The sequence below is a fragment of the Rhopalosiphum maidis genome, chromosome 3 (genome assembly GCF_003676215.2).
Source record: "Rhopalosiphum maidis isolate BTI-1 chromosome 3, ASM367621v3, whole genome shotgun sequence".
NCBI classification, from domain to species: Eukaryota; Metazoa; Arthropoda; class Insecta; order Hemiptera; family Aphididae; genus Rhopalosiphum; species Rhopalosiphum maidis.
Window position 1 is genome coordinate 26,930,168 of NC_040879.1, and position 19,175 is coordinate 26,949,342.

The window sequence follows — 19,175 nt, forward strand, 5'->3', positions numbered from 1 at the left end:
ACCATGAAAAAGCGTTAGAACATTGTAAAAATAATAAAGGTTAGTTACCTACATAATATTACAATTTATTTGCTGTAGCCTGTAGGTACATACGTTTATAGTGTAATTAGAAATGAAAATGTACTGTAGGAATATTTTATACTATTAAGTTACTAGGTAATATTTTAGATAACACTTATTTTAACATATTTAAAGGAGTTTAAAATTTTTTAAGTGGTAAAAAATTTCAGGGACGATTCCTCCAGTATAGTTATTATTTGTGATACTTCAGCCTCCTCCCCCTAAATATTTGAGGTATTTGCGCAATTGCACCTATGCTTGTAGGTAGGTAATAGTGTGTTACGAGCAAAATAGGAAATCCAGATACTGTGAACAATGCCCGTGAGGTAATAATGATTATTTTAATACTCGAATTAATCATACATTGGCTGGGCATTGTACGAGATTGCCCAGGCAAAGTAAATTAAATACAGCACGCTGCACACATTGACACATTTATATCGAATAGCATTTATACATAACAAGAACACTAGAAAACTATACTTAGATATTTTATTCGTACCTTGTACGTGACACTCGTAACCGATAATATACGAACCTATCCGTAAACTTAACAATCAAGTGGTTGTATATAGTATATTGCGCAATTTCATCTAATTTATATTTTTGATACATACAAATCGAATTTAGGATGAGTAGTTTATGAGTTATAAGTACTTAAAGTTTAGTTGCACGGAGTGGAGTGGTACGGGGTTACCCTGAAAAATGTTTGTCCACTACTCCGCGTATCTATACTTTAAATACGCATAACTCATATACTACTCGCCTTAAATTCGATTTTTATGTATCAAAATACTCAGAACATTTTGCTGCTTTGGAATATGAAATTAAAACTATGTTGTCATTTAAAAAGTAAAAAGCTTGAAAAAATATGAGGATAAAAAATATTTAAAAATATAATTGTTTAATAAAAACGTTGTTTTTAACAACTTGAAACTATGCAAAAAAAAGTGTTTTTAAAAACATGAATACTTTTTAAAATTATGAGTGTTTTATGATAAAAGAATCACCCTGTATTGTATATATTTATGTTCTCGCTTTTAAGTAGGTCACTGTAATAAATGTGTTAAATTTGAATTCAACAAAAATCATTATAATATTTTTACGTTGAAAAACGATTTTGATTAGAGACCATCTATAACAGACTTATATAATATACATAATACAACCTAGTCAGGTCACTCGGGTCCTTTTTTCCAGGATAGGTGAAAGGAAGCCAACATATATTAGAACAGGCACAGTCATCAGTCATACGATAGTGACACAAATGGTTGGAGGGGGTCAACACTGGTGCCCGTGGTGTGAAGTCCCCCCCTCTCCCGCGCAACAGACACAACCTTAGACCTTCTTGGCCTCGTTGACGCTGTTAGCTGTTCTCTAGCCGCTAATCAGTAATCGCTACGTGGAACGTGCTACATGCCCATAGCACATATAAATTAGATTTATAGTAACTATAATAAATTGATAACTACCATATAACCATTTCCGCGAGACTACGAACACCTCAAAATATAAAACGTGTTCTGTCTACAACCTACAATTTTGTAGTTATGTTTGTGTTATGCGCGTATGATATATAGAAAAACCAGACCCTGACATATATTACATATTTAATTTTGCGTAATAATATTTGAAAATTAAAATTAAAACTATAGTGTGTTAAATCAAGTTTTCAAGGCAAGCCGTTGCTCGGACCTATCTTGGCACCGTCACTACTGAAATCAGCTACTTGGCAATGTATAAAAAATAATGATTAATTTTAACGAATTTAAAGTTTTGAAATTTAAATTCTCTATATAATTATCCTTAGATGATGTAGATTCCGAATTTAAAATACTTTTTCTCAATTTTATCAATTTTGTGACTTACGTGTTACGTCGTTTCTCAAGCTGGTGGTTCAATTAAGTAGGTTAAAAAAGTATGGTCGTATTAAAAAATTTGGTGCCTCCGGGAATATAATTAAATTTATGCCCCCGCCCCAAGTAATAATATTAGTATAATATTAATATTACACTAATAATTACATCCACGATCAGGATTCTTTAATATTAAAATCTAACTAATCAATTAATTGATAAAAACCGCTTAATAGTTAAAAAAATATTAATATTTTTTTAATTAACAACTAATAACATAATAAACCATACTAATTTCTTTTTTTAATGTAATTTTTTTCAATTATTCAATAAAATGCGATTATTTTTTTTCCATTATATTTTTAAAATTAATTTCCGTTAAAATATTTTCCCGTCCCTGAGACGAGCCGCCCCCCTAGGCATGTGCATACCCGTACCCCCTTAAATACTGGCCTGTAGGTAGTTACATTTTTTTTTCTATAAAAAATAGTTTGAAAAACTTACAATAAGTCTCTCGTAGGAAACATATTTCTCATTAGTAAAAACTAATTCCCATTTGTTTTAGCAAGTTAAAATACCTTCTTTTTGAGGTATTTTACATTTAACATTTCCAACTAGGTATTTTTATACTCAAAAATATTGAAGTTGAGGAAAAGAGCTCCATTTTTTGTTAGTAGAGTTAGTTTTACTTACAGATATTAAAAATATTAAAAATACATAATATCTTTATCAAGCGCTTATATTTAACATTTTAATGAAAATTATAAAAATTGTAAATATTGTTCTGTATTTTAAAATGCATTACATTTTTAATTTTTATACCTATTTGTAAAAATAAGTAAAAGTTATAAGTTTTAAAATTTAATTGGTGCTGAAGTTTTACTTATGAGAATTGAAATAAAAGCTAACCATACCGGCACATTTATTTTTAAGAGAATTTGAATTTCAAAAATTCGTCAACATTAATCATTATTTTTTATATATTTATAAATAGGTAGCTGATTTCAGTAGTGACGCTAATTTGTATGTCTTATTATGTTATAAGTTGTTAATTAAAAAAGATTTAATTTTAATTTTAACTATTAAACGATTTTCATCTATTAATTGATAAGTTAGATTTTAATATTAAAGAATCCTGATGGTGGATGAAATAATTAGTGTAATATTATTAGTTGAGGGGACGGGTGGCATAAATTATAATATGCCGGAGGCGACAAATTTTTAAATACAGCTCTGACCTACATAATTAAACCAACAGCTTGAGAAACGACTTAACACGTAAGTCACAAAATATTGAAAACTGAGAAAAAGTATTTTCAATTCGGGATCTACATCTACACTATCTAAATATAATATATTACACTGTTAACGTCAATGAATAATTTTGCTTAATAATAGGTATCATGATTCATAATATATATTATTTATATATATATAATAAATTCTTACCATTTTACTCGTGTACTGTTATTTATTGAAACCCGTTGTTTATAAAATGTTAAATATACACACAGCTGGAACATCAAATATTTCTATTGGTGCTGATGATTGGCTTGTTATAGAACATCCAGTATTGTTGAAATCAAAGGTTTCAATATTGCTTGGTGTTTTATCGAACAGTATAAAGGGATTATCTAACGGTTTAGATTGTTTAGAATATTTGAATAAAGAATTCTGAGAATCATTTATTATTAGATTCTAAGACATATTCAAATTTTTTTTGAATAGTTTTAATTTAGAATTTATAAAATAATTTTCAAATATTATTTTTATAGAATTAATGTGAATAATAAATTAATATAATACCTACATTGGGTTTATAGATACCAAACCTACCGATAATCAAAGTCTGATATATATTATAAAGCTAATAAGTCCATGCGCAGTATGACATGGTTTCTTTATGGGAGAGGGTTATGAAAAAATAATTAGTATTTTGTTTACATTATTTTTTTAAGTATATGAACAGTATTTATCAAATTATTTATTTATTTATTATTATATTTACGCCAAACGGCAATTACAAGATATATGTAATTATATATTAATAAATAATATAATATAATATAAATTATTTATTAATCATAGTTTTTCGATCATGCATTATATATACTTTTACGTTTTTCAAAAGTAAACTTCATTTTAATTCTTTAAACCCAATAGTTGTTAGTGACCTAGATGCAAAAAAATAATCAATAGCGGAGGGTTTAACCATCCAAAACCCCTATTCACCCTCTTGCAGAATGCTTTAAAAACCAGGTAGAACAATCCTTAAGATAAAATAAGCTTTAATACACAAGAAAAGGTATAATATATAATAAAATACTTTTACCGGTTTTTTAAATATTAAATTCCTAATATATTTAGGGTTTATAATGTTTAGTCTTTAAATTATCACATAAATATCCATAATATGACGTCTTGATTCTTGTCGTCATCAAAAAACTTATTTCCATTGATTTTTATCATATATATATAAATATGGTTAACAATTCACAGATGCCTGTTTTTTTCTAAAAGCCCTCGTGGGTAGGTTAGGCTAGGATTAATTTTCCGTTTATATTAGCCATTACTCATTAAGTATTTATATAGAAAATACTTGTTCACGACACAAAATATGATTGATACACGACTATAGAGTTACTTTCGCACTAAGCCGATATAAGTATTTAAATTTGATATACAATGTTTAGCATGTTAAATAAAAAAAATTCTAGTTTTTAACTTTAAAATGTATATTTAGGGTATACCTAGTGGATAACGTAACCCAAAATCAGTGTAGGCTGGGCCTACCAAGCCTACCTGCTGGATGTCCCTCTACGGCTCTACCGTCTCAAGTATCTACTAATTACTTTGTAATATTATGTTATACAGTGAAACCTTCCTTAACGGACATCTCTAAATAGCGGATATTTTTTGGGGAACTATGACATTTTCACTATTTTTCTATAGGAAAACCTCTAAATACCGCATACTCTAAATAACGGACATTTTTATGGCATTTTAGCTTTTAATTTTTATAATTACTATCGTAAAATTGTGGAATTAGAAAATGTATTAATATAAGAAATGACTTCGTGTCAAAATACGAAACAATTTAAAGCAGCTAATCAATTTATTATTTCTAATTTCTAATTAATATATTTCTCCCTCTAAGTACTGGACACCTCCAAATAATGGACAAATTTTCAGCGACCGAAGGTGTTCGGTATTTAGAGGTTTCATAATTATGGTAGTTATTTTTATAAATAATTTATTATTTATTTTTGATAAACCTATAGTATCATTTCACTATAAAATCAAATAGTTGCTTTGGTGAATGGAATAGAGTATGAGATTTATAATCCCAAGTAACCTATTAGGTCAGTAGTTTTCAACCAGTGCGTTGGGGCTCCCAGGGGCGTCGTCGGTTATTATCAAGAAAGCTGCGCTCATAGTAGAAACTAAAAATTTAAAAAATAAAAACTTATAGAATCTGTCAAATTGTTATTCATTGAACATTTATCAGAACTTATTGTTCAATTCCAAAATTATATTTCTGAGGACGATTTGGAAATGAGGAAATGAGAATCGCGGTTTAAAAATGTACGCCGTGATTTGATAATATGCAATAAAGACAAAAACAGCCGTCCCACTAAATATTAAGATTATTATTATTGTTTAAAAATGTTTCCTATATTATTAATAATTACTTATTTATTTCATCATTAAATAAAGTTAGATTAAAAAATGTAAATTTCATTATTTTAAATGTTCGTATGGAAGCCGTATATTTTATTTCGAAATCAAAAGGAGTCGTGGACCCCAAAAGGATGAAAACTTCTGGTACATTGGATAACTTGCTATAAAGTCACTAGGGTCTAGGACGAGTGGGATGCGCAATGCGCATATTTCTTCAGCATTATTCCTTTGCAAAATGCCGACTAGATGCTAATTTTTTGTTATAATAAATCGTAATAGTCGAATCGGCCATATCATAGGACTCTAAGGAGACATACCTAGGTAATGTTTAAATTTCTTATCGATATTTTTTTCGGAACGTAGTAGGGAAGCATATTGCAACTTATATTATGAGTATGTCGCACTTTGCATTATCTTTATTAGAGTTTGGAGATTATTGAGTTGTCGAAATTTCCGTGTTGCCTATACCCATAGGCGGAGATTGGAGAGGGGGTGCTTAGCGTTCCCCCCAAAAAAGGTAGAAATCCTCCCCCAAAGTTATTGAACATTTTTCAAAGTCAACTTGGCCGGACATTGGATTTATTTTACAACAATTGCCAAAATCTTGGAACTTTAAAAAAAAAATTTTTTCCCGAAATTTAGTCAATATAATAATAATTATTACCGTCACGACAGATTGAAAAATTTTATAACTCTTCAATATTATACATTGAAAAAGATATCAATATTAGTATTGAGAACGTTATTAATATATTTGCCAACAAAAGTAGGTTTTTTATACTAAAATAATAAAATATTTATTGTATCATAAATTAATGATTTTAAAGTACATATGTAGTTAGTAATGCGTATTTAGTAGGTTTTCTTTTTATTTGGTAATTATTAATTGGTTATTTAGGAGTTCACGCGTATTGGAGGCAATACAATAGACGCCGCTTATAACACTCACTTTGGGACCAGCACAAAGCGAGTCTTGTAACTGAATGAATCTTATAAGCGAAGTGGAAAAAAAATTGAATTACATATTTATGAATTTATTTTACAATATATTTTACTTTAATTTTAATTTATTTTAATACATATAATATTACATATAATATAATATATAACATATAGGCGTGCGCAGACTTAAATTTCGGGGGGTGTCTACAATTTTTTCGGGCCCTCTCTTAACAAGACATGTATATATTTTCATAAATTATAATGCACGAATAAACATTACTTACATTATATCACATATTAATCAGTAGTATTACTACTATAACTAGTACCAAGTTACATAATATTTCATTAAATAGTTGGATCTAAAATTTATTTTCAAGATAATTGCAATATATTTTATTTATTATTTTTACTTTTGTAGTCAATAAAATCTAGCTGTTATAATCATAATAAGTTTACCACGCAAATTTCAAATATTTTAAGTAGTATTGTTTTTTTTTATCGCAAAACATAATTTTTACAACATATTTTAGAAAAAATATAATTTTTATTCTAGTAACATTAGTTAAAATACAGACCCTGCCTATCTGCTAAAATAGCAGATATATGCTATAGGACTTAAATTTTAGGGCCCCAATTACATGTCGGGGATGCCCAGGCACACCCGGAACACCCCGCGCGTACGCCTATGCATATTACATATTTATTATAAGATTTTGATAAAATAATTAAAATTATCTATAATACATAGGTATACGTATTATAAAAATTATTACATATTAATAGAAAATTATAAAAGATATATGATGTATTTATAATTTATGAAAAAAAATTGTAATTTTGGTTTGTTTTGAGTATTAATACATTTCTCGTACTCATATTACAATAACGATAATTGCAAAAAATGTGAAATGCGATAAAATTTGTTGTAAATACACACATTAAAAATCATGAATTGAAATCTTAAATAACTTAAAAATATGTAATTTTTAAAAACCAATGTATTTCTAAATTTTAACCATAAATATCTATTTTTTACGAATAAGCGCGCGACTGAACCTTATATCCGTGAGTTTTATAAACGGCGTCCTCTGCATATATTGATATTAGTGAGGGGTATGAGGGCAAAGCCCCCACGGATTTTTTTGTAAAGAAAGAATTAAGCCCCCCTAAAATTCAATCAAATCTCCGCCTATGCCTATAACAATTCCTAATACATATATAAAGAAGTGTTCGCAAGGTTTTTTTGTTTTTTAGAAAAAAGGAAGCAGTTCATATTCACTATCATCTTATTTTAAAGGAACTTTATCTTTATCATCTCTTACCTCTCCCCTATCTTGGATCCACGCCTATGACGACGAACCTAGTCGTTTAACCCTTTCATTCCCATAATAATTTTTTTTGGTTTGAATATTGTTTAGAGGTTTCCAAATAGTACCTATAACTAAATTTCAAAATCAAAATGATTTTTTTACTTAGAATTTGAATATGTCCTTCCTAAAATACAACAGGAATGAACGAGGTCAACATTTAAATTGCTTTTTTTCATTATTAAATACCTAATTTGAAATTTTATTATTGGTTTTAATGTATATTCTATTTCTATAGTAATTATAGAATCACTTTTTTAAGTGATCTGTTTAAGTTAGTTCTTAATAATGAATAGAATATTTTTATCTGATATGTTTACGTAATCGGCGTAAACATTACAATGCAATTATTCATTGATACCATTCATTCCTCATACTCTACAAACAGCCAACGCCCAACAAGAAGGACATAAACGTCATTATACTCTCACACGTTTTACGGGTGTTTGATAACATACAAAAGTATATGAATATTTTGATTCTTTGAACAAAATATGTTTATAAATTATATCACGGAGGAAAAATTATCAGAATTTTCTCGACACTTCTACAGTCTATAACGTTTAATACTATAAAATGTGAGATTACCCAAGAGACTTTTTTTGTCATGACAACTTGTTCCAATAAAATACTACTTATTATCATATTTTGTTATTTTTTCGTTATTCACACATGTATTTATTATATATTAGTATAATATAGATATCTATGGTATTATCATACAAAAATTACAAGTGATACAAAAACACATTGCTTTCTGCTGATATCGCTGTTTTACGACTGTAAACGTTTGTACGAATATGCATGATTTCTCTTCCCAACTTTTAAAAATGTTTCGATTGAAAATGAGTGCAACCTTTGAACCTCATCAACACGTACTACTTAGCAGTTAGTATTTTGTAATTATAGCAATAGTACCTAATACTTTCAAATAGACATAATAAATTAACTGTATAGACGTCAAGTAAAAATTGTGTGTTTCTATTAATTGTATGCAATCAGGTATCGTGTAATAATAATAACATAATTTCAAATAATTCTAATAATATTAAAACTATTGAAACAAAACTGATGATATACCTAATTATAACGGTCGCGATAACGATTATGAAACTTCATAAAAAATAAGCAATCATTTGTAAAAAAAGTTACTTATTTCACAAATTTTCACGATAGTGAAATGCGGGGTTGTTTGGGTGTGTAGAACGTATGTAGGTAATCGTTATACGTTAAAGTGAAAAAAAGGTCGATACGTAGTCGTTATGTATCCGCCCATATTCCGCTCACCCACAAACCCACCCTAAAGTATAGACAACCTAGTGATTTGGTAATTTGGCTCTCGTTTTTAGTTCATTCTATCTCTGTGATTATAGCTAAAATCCCAACAGTGTTTGCTATCTTTCAATTAAGTCTGTAAACTAATACCACATTTGTGGTAATAATAACTGTATTGGACTGTAATAATTAGAACATAGGGCATATTATCTCGTTTTGATCCGAATACCGATTTTAGGACCGATAGCACATTAGCACTGGTAATACAATATTGATAGAGAAAAATCGATCGGAAATTCGTATTCTTCAGCATATTAACCATAATATTAACGATATTTTACTTTATTTTAATAAAAATGTCAATAGTGCGTTTTGGAATGTGGCTCTTTAGTTTACACGTCAATATGCTTAAAAATCAAAACAATTTTACAATTTATAGTATAATTGCCAAAAAACTTAATTAAATTTATTTATTATATTTATTGTTTATTGTAAAAGAAATATTACAATAGGTATCAACATTTATTATTATTTAAAAATTATAAATGTATTACGGGTATTAATGTTAATGGCTGAATAAGGTCAATTATTATCGCATTCTCAAGGGGTTCACATTAGGGATTTTATGGTGATCTATGATTTATCTTATGTTTTATGTAGATAAGTGAAATAAATTTACTTAATACAATAAACATGGTCTAACAAAGGAGCCTGTTATCTTAACGTTTGCAGTATTCGCACTGTACTATTTTATCAATCTAAACAAATTGTGAAAAAATGATGATAAAAAATGAACTTTTGCTTGTACTTTTTGGGAGTTAATTGCTTTAATATGATAGTTCTCAAATTTGAACACCTATTTTTAATATGTAAGCATATAAGTACAGCATCATCATTTATCACTTGGATAAATAGGGTCTTCTATGTTAATTAAGGTTATTACTTAGGTATTAAAGAATTCAAAAATGAGTCTGTACTCTGTAAACACCGAACACTGTAAACGATAATGATTTCAAACACGCATAACAACGTAGAGTACTAATCGTGAACCGAGAACCCGCTAAAATAAATAATCCAACAGGGATGTTATGTATAGATATATTATAATCGTGATTCGTGATCATTGATAAATTCATTGACACAGTTTACGTTTTTTTCCAGATATATAATTATATATTTATAAGGATTTGACGAAGAACCGGTTAGAACCTATTAAAAGACACACGGTAGTATAACGCGGAAAAAATTAAAAATTAAAAGTAATTCGTCGAAGACTAGCAGGATATAATATTGTTGTTGGAAAAATGTTTAAGATAATTAATAATAACTATCATCGATACATAGTTGTTTATCGATGTATTATCGAAACGATCATACCTTAGATCATATTTACATACATGATCTGAGCTCACTACCACACGGCACGTATAATATAATTATATAATATTGCATTATTTAATACGTATAAATTATTATAACTACAGTGCGACCTGCCGGAGAAACGTACTGTTACGTTTTCGTGTCAACGATCGCCGGACGCGAGTAGTCGTGAACGGTCGGCGTGTACGGGACAGCGCCTGCGCGTTGGGAGAAGATTGGTATTGACCACATCGCGGGCCTTTGTTCGTCGCACCCGCGATAAAGACGTAGCCACGTAGTAAGTAAACGTATTCTTTACTTTATCGAGAATGCGCCGACCGGGACGCGGTATGTGGTTTCCGACTTGCCGCCACGCGTGGTATTGTACACGCACAACGCGTGCGGTAACGTGCGGTATACTAGAAGCGCGTAATGGATGCCATATTTGTTGCGTCCCGTCTTCACCGCCGCCACGGTTCTGCTTCGGCATTCGTCAATCATTGTACAGCAGTGAGTAGTGTACGCCGCCGCGAACGGCAAGTCGTTCGGGACGCCGTTCGAGTCTGCAGAACGTGTATTTTTTGTTTCCAGTTTTTATTTTTTTTTGATACCCGCGTTCGCCCCGGCATTGCGGCTTCGTTGCTCGTCGTCGTTCACTCGTTTGTCACTTATTAGCCGCCATTCAGCGAACCGCTCGTCCGCGTACATGTTTCCATTTAGGTAGCCATTGACCAGCTCCAACGGAAAAGTTTTGCCCGGTGCACGTCGTTGCCGTCGTTTCGTTTACGACGCTTTGATTGTTCGTGTACGCAGTTTTCACAAGTGTACGACCACAAGACGTGCTATATTGTATAATTTTGAACATAGTATATATTATATATGTATAAGAAAAGTATCAGGTATGAATTGAACGTTTTAAATGTATAATTTTATTTTATGATGCATTCGATATTTCATTAATTAATAAAATATACGGTTATACATGTCACCTGCAAAAATAATGCTAAAAGGACTTTTTCTAGATAAGATGGGTCTCTGTTTTGTTTGTGACGAAGAATTGGATGGACATTACGTAAGATTAGCCACTACCCGAACATCATATGGTAATGAGTTACTTCTAGAAAAAATTGCTGGGGTCCTTGGAGAAGAGTTTGTTGTTGTTGTTAATAATGACGATCTTGCGTGCAATAACTGTGCATCGCAACTAAACCAGATTGACAAGTTAGAAATTGATTTGAAACTTGTTAAAAATGCAATGTTGTCATGCATAAGGAAAAAATATGGTATACTAGTTGCTGATGAGGATGTTGAGGTATTTATTGTACTTAAAATAATCTATCTATTCTGCGCTATTTTGAAATATATTTTTTTTTTCTTTAACTTAGGCTATCAAAGTAGACAAGGAATACTTGAAGGGTGTCGATTCACCTAAAGTTTCAAATCCTTTGAAAATAAACAGATCTCCTAACCTTCTTATTCAACAAGTTAAAAAACCAATTAAGTTTTTAAATGCACGTCCTATACCACAACAAGTACCTACACCACAAGTATCTACATCACAACAAGTATCTACACCACAAGCATCTACATCACAACAAGTATCTACACCACAAGTATCTACATCACAACAAGTATCTACACCACGAGTATCTACATCACAACAAATATCAACACCACAGCAAGTACCGAGGCTACAAGTACCAAGGCCACAACCATCAAAGAAACAGTTACGGGTAATGCTGCCACACCAAGTACAGAACTCACAGCTACCACTGAATCAGCAACAAATTAATAAACAACAAAACGGTGCTAACAGTTTAAAAATACACAAATCAGATGCACATGTTCAGTATGTAAATCATTTCTGACATTTTATTATATTATTTTAAAGATATTATTATACTTTTATTTTAGAAATCACGTGCCTCAATCAAATAAAATAGAACCAGGAAAACCTATCAAAATCAATCAAAATGCTGTTAAAATATCAACTCCGGTAAGAATAAGAAAAAATATGCTTTTGCTATACATTTAATATGCAATCGATGAATATTTTTGTAGTACTTATATTTTTCTTTTGTTTGAATTTATCGCTTTTTTTTTATCATGCATGTAATTACAAACAGGTTTTTTTTATTTATTCAGATATTTTTCAAATTTTTAATTTTTAACTGAATTATAAATCAAATGTAGTGTAATTGCTAAAATAAATTGCTACTATAAGACCTTTTGATAAACAAAATTTAAAACTAACTTATAGTTATGTTTAATGGAGCGGCTCTGATCAGTTTTTGATTGTGAATTGTAATGGTTAAATAAAACATATTCATTTAATAATTTTATATTTAATTTAAATTGTATTTTTTATTTGCAATAAAATATTGTATTACTAATAATAAAATTGAAATAAAAACTGTATTATTAAAATGTTTTTTTTAATTATATTTAAAATCATAAAAAAAATTAAAGGCGTATATCAGTGTTTTTAAGCGTACAAGTGTATGCATATTTTTGTCATTTTTAGACCATAAATTTCCGTGCCCCTATAATAATCTTTTATTACTACCTTGTGTAGTTATAATATTTAACAATATGATTTTAATATGTATAATATAGTATATTATAATCATAGAGTATATTAAACCCAGGCACACACTGCAATGTTTCGTGGGCCAAAGCACCCAATGACAATCATATTGTCTATATATTTATTGTAATATAGGGATACTACAAAAGTCAATTTTAAATTATATTATTAAAGCAAATTTGTAAAATTAGAATTATGCACTATGTTGGACTCTTAAGTTTAAAGTCTGTATTCAATTTAGCGTATAGATGTACAGTAGCTAATATTAAATTATTATATTTTAATCTATATATTAATAATTGTTACGAGTATTGTATATTGAGAAACTTATTATTCAATATTTTACTTGTGATTATCTCTTATTGATAACATTATTCATTTTTTTTGTTATATTTTAACTTTAATGTTAACCCACTACTACTTTCGGAAATGTGTGAATATTATATGTTTATTATTAAGTGTAATAGAGCGTCGATTATCCGCACTAATTGGGACCGAAGGAGGTGCAAATAATCAATTAGTATCAATCAAACAAACATTGAAAATTTTAAAATAAAGTTAAAAACTAATTTACTAGATATAATACTAAATATAATATTCATACATAACTTAAAAAATGTAATAAAAATATATGTAATGTATTTATTTGAAATTATAATCAAATTTTTTGTTGCTAAATTTAAGATTATGTACAAATATATTATCTATATTGGAGTGAGCTATAGAAAATAATAAAATAATCTCACATTTCATGATATGTAAATGATAAAAGGAACATAATGGTCATAATGAATGATAAAACTAAAAACACATTTGTACACAAAAGTTTTGTAGTGTGGATAATCGACGCTCCACTGTTTATTAATAGGACCAACAATAATAAAATCTGGGAATATTTTATTTCTTAAATCGGTGCACGACTATGATTATAATATACATATTATGTTAATGCTTGGATTAAACACACACAACGTACATTTATCAAGTTATTGCAATAACATTATCAATGATAATTTATTTTAGTTGTGAATTAAAAAGTAGTGATGGTATTATTTATTGTTTTTCTAGTGTAATAACAGATATTAATCACAGTTAAGTGTATCATATTCCATAATGAAGAGGAGATGTATTCAAATATGTTGTCTTTGTCTTATAAACATATACAATTTTAGATACTCATAACTCGCTTAAAAATTTACCATGTTGTAAGTTTGTTTAATAGAGAAAACACATTTGCATATGGTGTCCTCTTAACCCGTTGTTGGTTGCTTTTTTTTTACTCCTTTGGGGTCGCGTGGTAAGAGATTCTCGCACTTTTTTTAGTATGTCATATATTATGTTTCAAACTACCAAAACATATTTATTATGTAATTTGTATTAACTATTCTGTTATAAGCACTTATAAACTATCTGTATATATTTCAATATTAATATTTTCTTTTATACAAAATACATTACACATTACAATATGAAGAATTTAGCATTAACATTATTAATATTGTCATAATAAAAAAATAAATAAATAAAATATATTCTTCTTGAATTTGCGTATTACAAATACAAGAATCGCATATGGTTGTTGTATGTTTATTTTGCAAATTGAACTTGAACGGGTTGTGTAATGTTCCAGGTGCGGGTCTTAAAATTAAATAAGGGGGGAGTTAAATAAAAAAATTTACTTAAGTACATAAAAACATAGACTTTAGGTTTAAGTTTTGAAATATTTTAAGTAGGTATCTAAAGCTTAAGGTAGTAACTTCAGCCCCCATGCCTCCCTTTTGTATTTGCGCCTGTAACATACCTATACTAATAGGGAGAGTATAGAGAATTTCTTTCACTGTGTGTATACGAGTTATGTTAGATAGATACTGACAATAGATAATCAATTAAAATTTCAGTTAATACCCATACGTTTTTAAATTATTTTAAATGTTTTTTAATTTATTTGGTAAAGTATAGCATAGGGTTATAGCATAAAAGACAGTGGTGACAAAAATAATATTGTGGTGAGAGAATCTTTCACGATCAATGACAAATTAATAACAAGCATTTAATTTGATCTCATGTATATATAAATTATAAACTTACGTATTATTAAATTTTATGTAGATACCGCAAAAGAAAAAAAAGTCATTTTTTAGATGTCAAATATGTGCCAAAGCTTTTGATACCAGGGAGCGTTGTATTGAACATATTCAAAATGATCATAAAAAGCCCGTTTTAAATAAGTTGGTGAGTGAACAATTTGAAATCTTAACAAACCATTATATATTTATTGAATGATTTTATTTTTAGGAAAAAAAAATAGAAAATTCTGGTCCAGGTACTTCCAATGCCATAAAAGTTATTTCAATTAATCATAAAGTGGAGTCTCCTATGAATGATAATGAACTGAACAATAAAAAATGTACTGTAGATATTGCTATGTCGTTGAAAGATAGTGTGCCTGTTGAAAAATCTAAAGAAGAAAAGGAAACTGAAAATACAGGAGAAAGTGGAGATATTGAAAACCCAGAAAGTTAAGATAGTAAAAGAATCCGAAACTCTTAGAAAATTTAAACAGATAAAAAAAGAATTCACTGAAAAAATAGATGATACAGGAAAACCTCATTAAGAAAGTTATTCAAGCTGAAACTTCAATGTTGAGAAAAAGTAGATAAAAAACACTGCCAATTTGGAAAACAAAAAAAATAAATCTGGACATAAATTCAATGTTGACTGAAATCCATTTTGAAAATCCTATCAACAACAAGAATATACAAAATTAACCTTAAAATGTATATGATTAATTATAAGTTAGTAATTAGTTGTAAATTTAATTTTATTAGTTTCAATTTAATGATACTAAATGTATTATTTTCTTTATTTTATTCAACTGTTTTATTTATTTAAGAATAGGAATAAATTCCTTATTTATTTTTGTAAATTAAAAAGTTGTACAAATAAGGGCAACAAATTCTATTTAAGTGTCAACTAATTAAAAATAGTTTGCAATTTTATTTAACAAATAACTTTTAATTTAATACTTCAATTTAACTTATCTGTTATCAACAATTATAGTTAAAATCAAATTTATAAACATGGTTTTGTTTCTAAATAATTCGGTAAATTTAAGTGAATATTATGCTTAATGTATAATATGCTCTATGTTAATATTGGAGATATCAAGACTAACTTTCAATTTTTAATAAATTAAATTATTCGCATTATTTTTAAGATAAGTTTATAGGCTTCTAAATATTCTTGAATCTAGGCTAAAGTTTTTTTTTAAATTTTAGCTTCATCAAAAATTGCTGCAACTTAAAATCAAAAATTAAATGTTGCATATAATTTAAGTTAAAAAAAAAAATTTAATTATTCATTAGTAAGTAATTATAAATTGTTGGCCATATTTGTATGCTATTATATTTTAGATAGTATGAAAGTTAATCTTTAAAACTTATATTCAATTCTAGTTCTCATTTAGTAATTATTTTTAAAACATGTCTTATATTATGAGACATTTAAATATGCATGAATCCTTGTTAAAGAAAAAAAAATTAAGAAATTATGCATTGACATTAAATAAAATTGATATACTAAGTTAAAATAGTTATATAGTTTCTATAACTATTAAAAACAAAATAAGTTTTTGGTTTTAAATAATAGGAATTAATAATACGTTTTGGTAATTATTAATTTTTGTTCAACCTTTATAAGATTGTATATTATATTACTATATTTATATCAATATTTGTATTTTATCTACCATTCAATTTTATTGAAATTGAACTTCAACTGTTCATAAATACCAATAGTTAGAAACTATTTATTCAAATGGTTATACTTAAAATATAATACAAATTGATTAATGCATAATCATAAAAAACAAATTATGACATCCTTAGTCATTTTTTCATGAATTTATAAACTATAGTTTACCATAACTGCATTATGGTTTAAAATACATTGTTATAACTATTGTCGGGTATACGAAAAATGAGCGCAGACCATCATGTGCCATACTTATTATTAAGCTAGATTATTCAGGATTAAATTTTTACCATTGAATTTATCAAAAATATATTTGCTTTACCATTTTTATATGATAATACAATCTTTCATATTACCGAGCTCAACGGTATAATACTACTTATTTACTCGTAGCTATAACTATACAATATAGGAAATTTATTCATATGCAAATAGCAGCTATAATAATATTTACACAAGCCTACTTTTAGGTACTTCATGAATAAATAAATTAAGCTTACTAACAACAATTGACGCTGCCAAATATTTATTATTCATAGGGCCCAGGACCGGCAAAAGCTATGGGCGAACTAGTTTTAATATTAATTATAGTTGTATATAACTATAATATAAATCATATATATACATATATGTATCAAATTTAAAAAATATTTTATTTTTTTATGCAATTTTTATAAGTTATAATACAAAATACATACCTACTAATTTTATTTAAACTTACTAAAATCTTCAAACTGGGGGGGGGGGGTGAAAGGGCCAAAATATGATTTCACCCAGGGCGCCAATACTTTTAGCGCCGGCCCATGGCACAAGCAGCAGCTTAATCTTTAACTATCTCAACACTATCGATTAACATTCAATATTATGATTACAAATGAAATTAAATATTAATTATAATAACCAGTTCTACAAAATATTCATTATTAAAAATTGTATACCATCAATATAACTGAAATATTTAACTAAGTATTATGCAGTTTTATTAGGTTTCCCGTATTTAAAACAATATTTAATATCTAATCTTTGTAAAAGTAAACAAATAAAAATCCAGATTGAAGATTAGGATTTCCATAAATTGCTGATATATCAGAACTGACCCCGAAGTTTAGTCACTTGTTTTCCATTACAAACCAATGGACCTCCACTGTCGCTAGGACAGATGTTTCGAATAATTGGTTTTGAACACGGAGCTTTATTCCATACATTATCGCTATTTAAAAATAAAAACTATCTATAGAAAATTTATCATAAATTGATGACCTGTATTTAGTACAATTCGTGTTCTGATAAGTTATCTTCTGTACACTTTCTGTGCTCTGTCACCGTATAATACAGTTACGTTTGTTATAATATATCCCAAATTTTCCGTATTTGAAGAGTTTTCAATCATACTATATCTAATAGCTTGTTGAGTAACTAAATTTATCAGGATGACCATATAAATCTATAAAATGACTAACATCTTCGAATGCATATTCTAACTAAATTCCGTAAAGAATTAGTACCTATATATTATTATTGAATTTTTATAAATCATATAAAAATTAATATTTATTATGCATTAAAAAATAAAGCTAGTCATATTGTTACTAATACATAATTTGGCAAAAAGTAATTATTGTATTATTAACAAAGTTAATGGTGAGTTATAGTGGCGAAGACCATACCCCCTCCAAAGTTAGGCTTACTGGAGAATTTTAAGTGTTTGAGAAGCACATTGGCCTTAATCAACCAACTTTAAAGAATCTGTAGGCTTTGTAAAAACTCCAAAATAGTCAAGAGAAATTTGTCTTTTTTTGCACCGTATTTATCAATATAAACTACTGCAGAGTTATTGATTTATACAAAATGTTTCAAACATTATGTAAACAATAGCACTTACTTTTTTTTAGCATATATATAACTGGGTCTTAATAATATTTCTGATTTTATGTGTACCTAGTCCTTACCCTCAATAGTAAATATGCTAATAATATCATATAAGAATTCGTTTGTTTTTAATAGGTAATTCATGTTGATATATATGTTCAACGTATCGCTCAGACGTCGTATTTTGATTAGTGTAGCGGTACACCTAAAACAATCATAAGAGAAAAGCAAAGCTTTAATACTCTTAGTAGAAGATACAAAAGAGGCATATATTTTATTGTATTAAAATAATTGAAGTATTCTTTATTGTTATATTATTTTTATCGATATAGTTTGTGCAATGTGCAGCAGTTTCACGCACGTTTATTTTTTAGGTTTTATTATAATCATAGTTTTTAAAAAAACAAAAGTACGAGGAAATTA

At 28.0% G+C, this 19,175-nt stretch overlaps 1 protein-coding gene across 2 annotated transcripts; it reads left to right on the forward strand.

The window, feature by feature from the left end:
• Positions 1-10,891: 10,891 nt before the first annotated feature.
• LOC113558449 lies at positions 10,892-15,909 on the forward strand. 2 transcript variants are annotated; one of them, XM_026963906.1, is made up of 6 exons: positions 10,892-11,442; positions 11,566-11,855; positions 11,929-12,392; positions 12,458-12,539; positions 15,240-15,362; positions 15,426-15,909. In XM_026963906.1, the coding sequence occupies exons 2-6, from the start codon at positions 11,571-11,573 to the stop codon at positions 15,651-15,653; spliced, it is 1,182 nt and encodes a 393-aa protein (XP_026819707.1). In that variant the 5' UTR covers positions 10,892-11,442; positions 11,566-11,570; the 3' UTR covers positions 15,654-15,909. The 2 variants fall into 2 exon arrangements, with proteins under 2 accessions (XP_026819707.1, XP_026819708.1); XM_026963907.1 differs by having other exon boundaries at positions 11,571-11,855.
• The last annotated feature ends 3,266 nt before the right edge of the window (positions 15,910-19,175 follow it).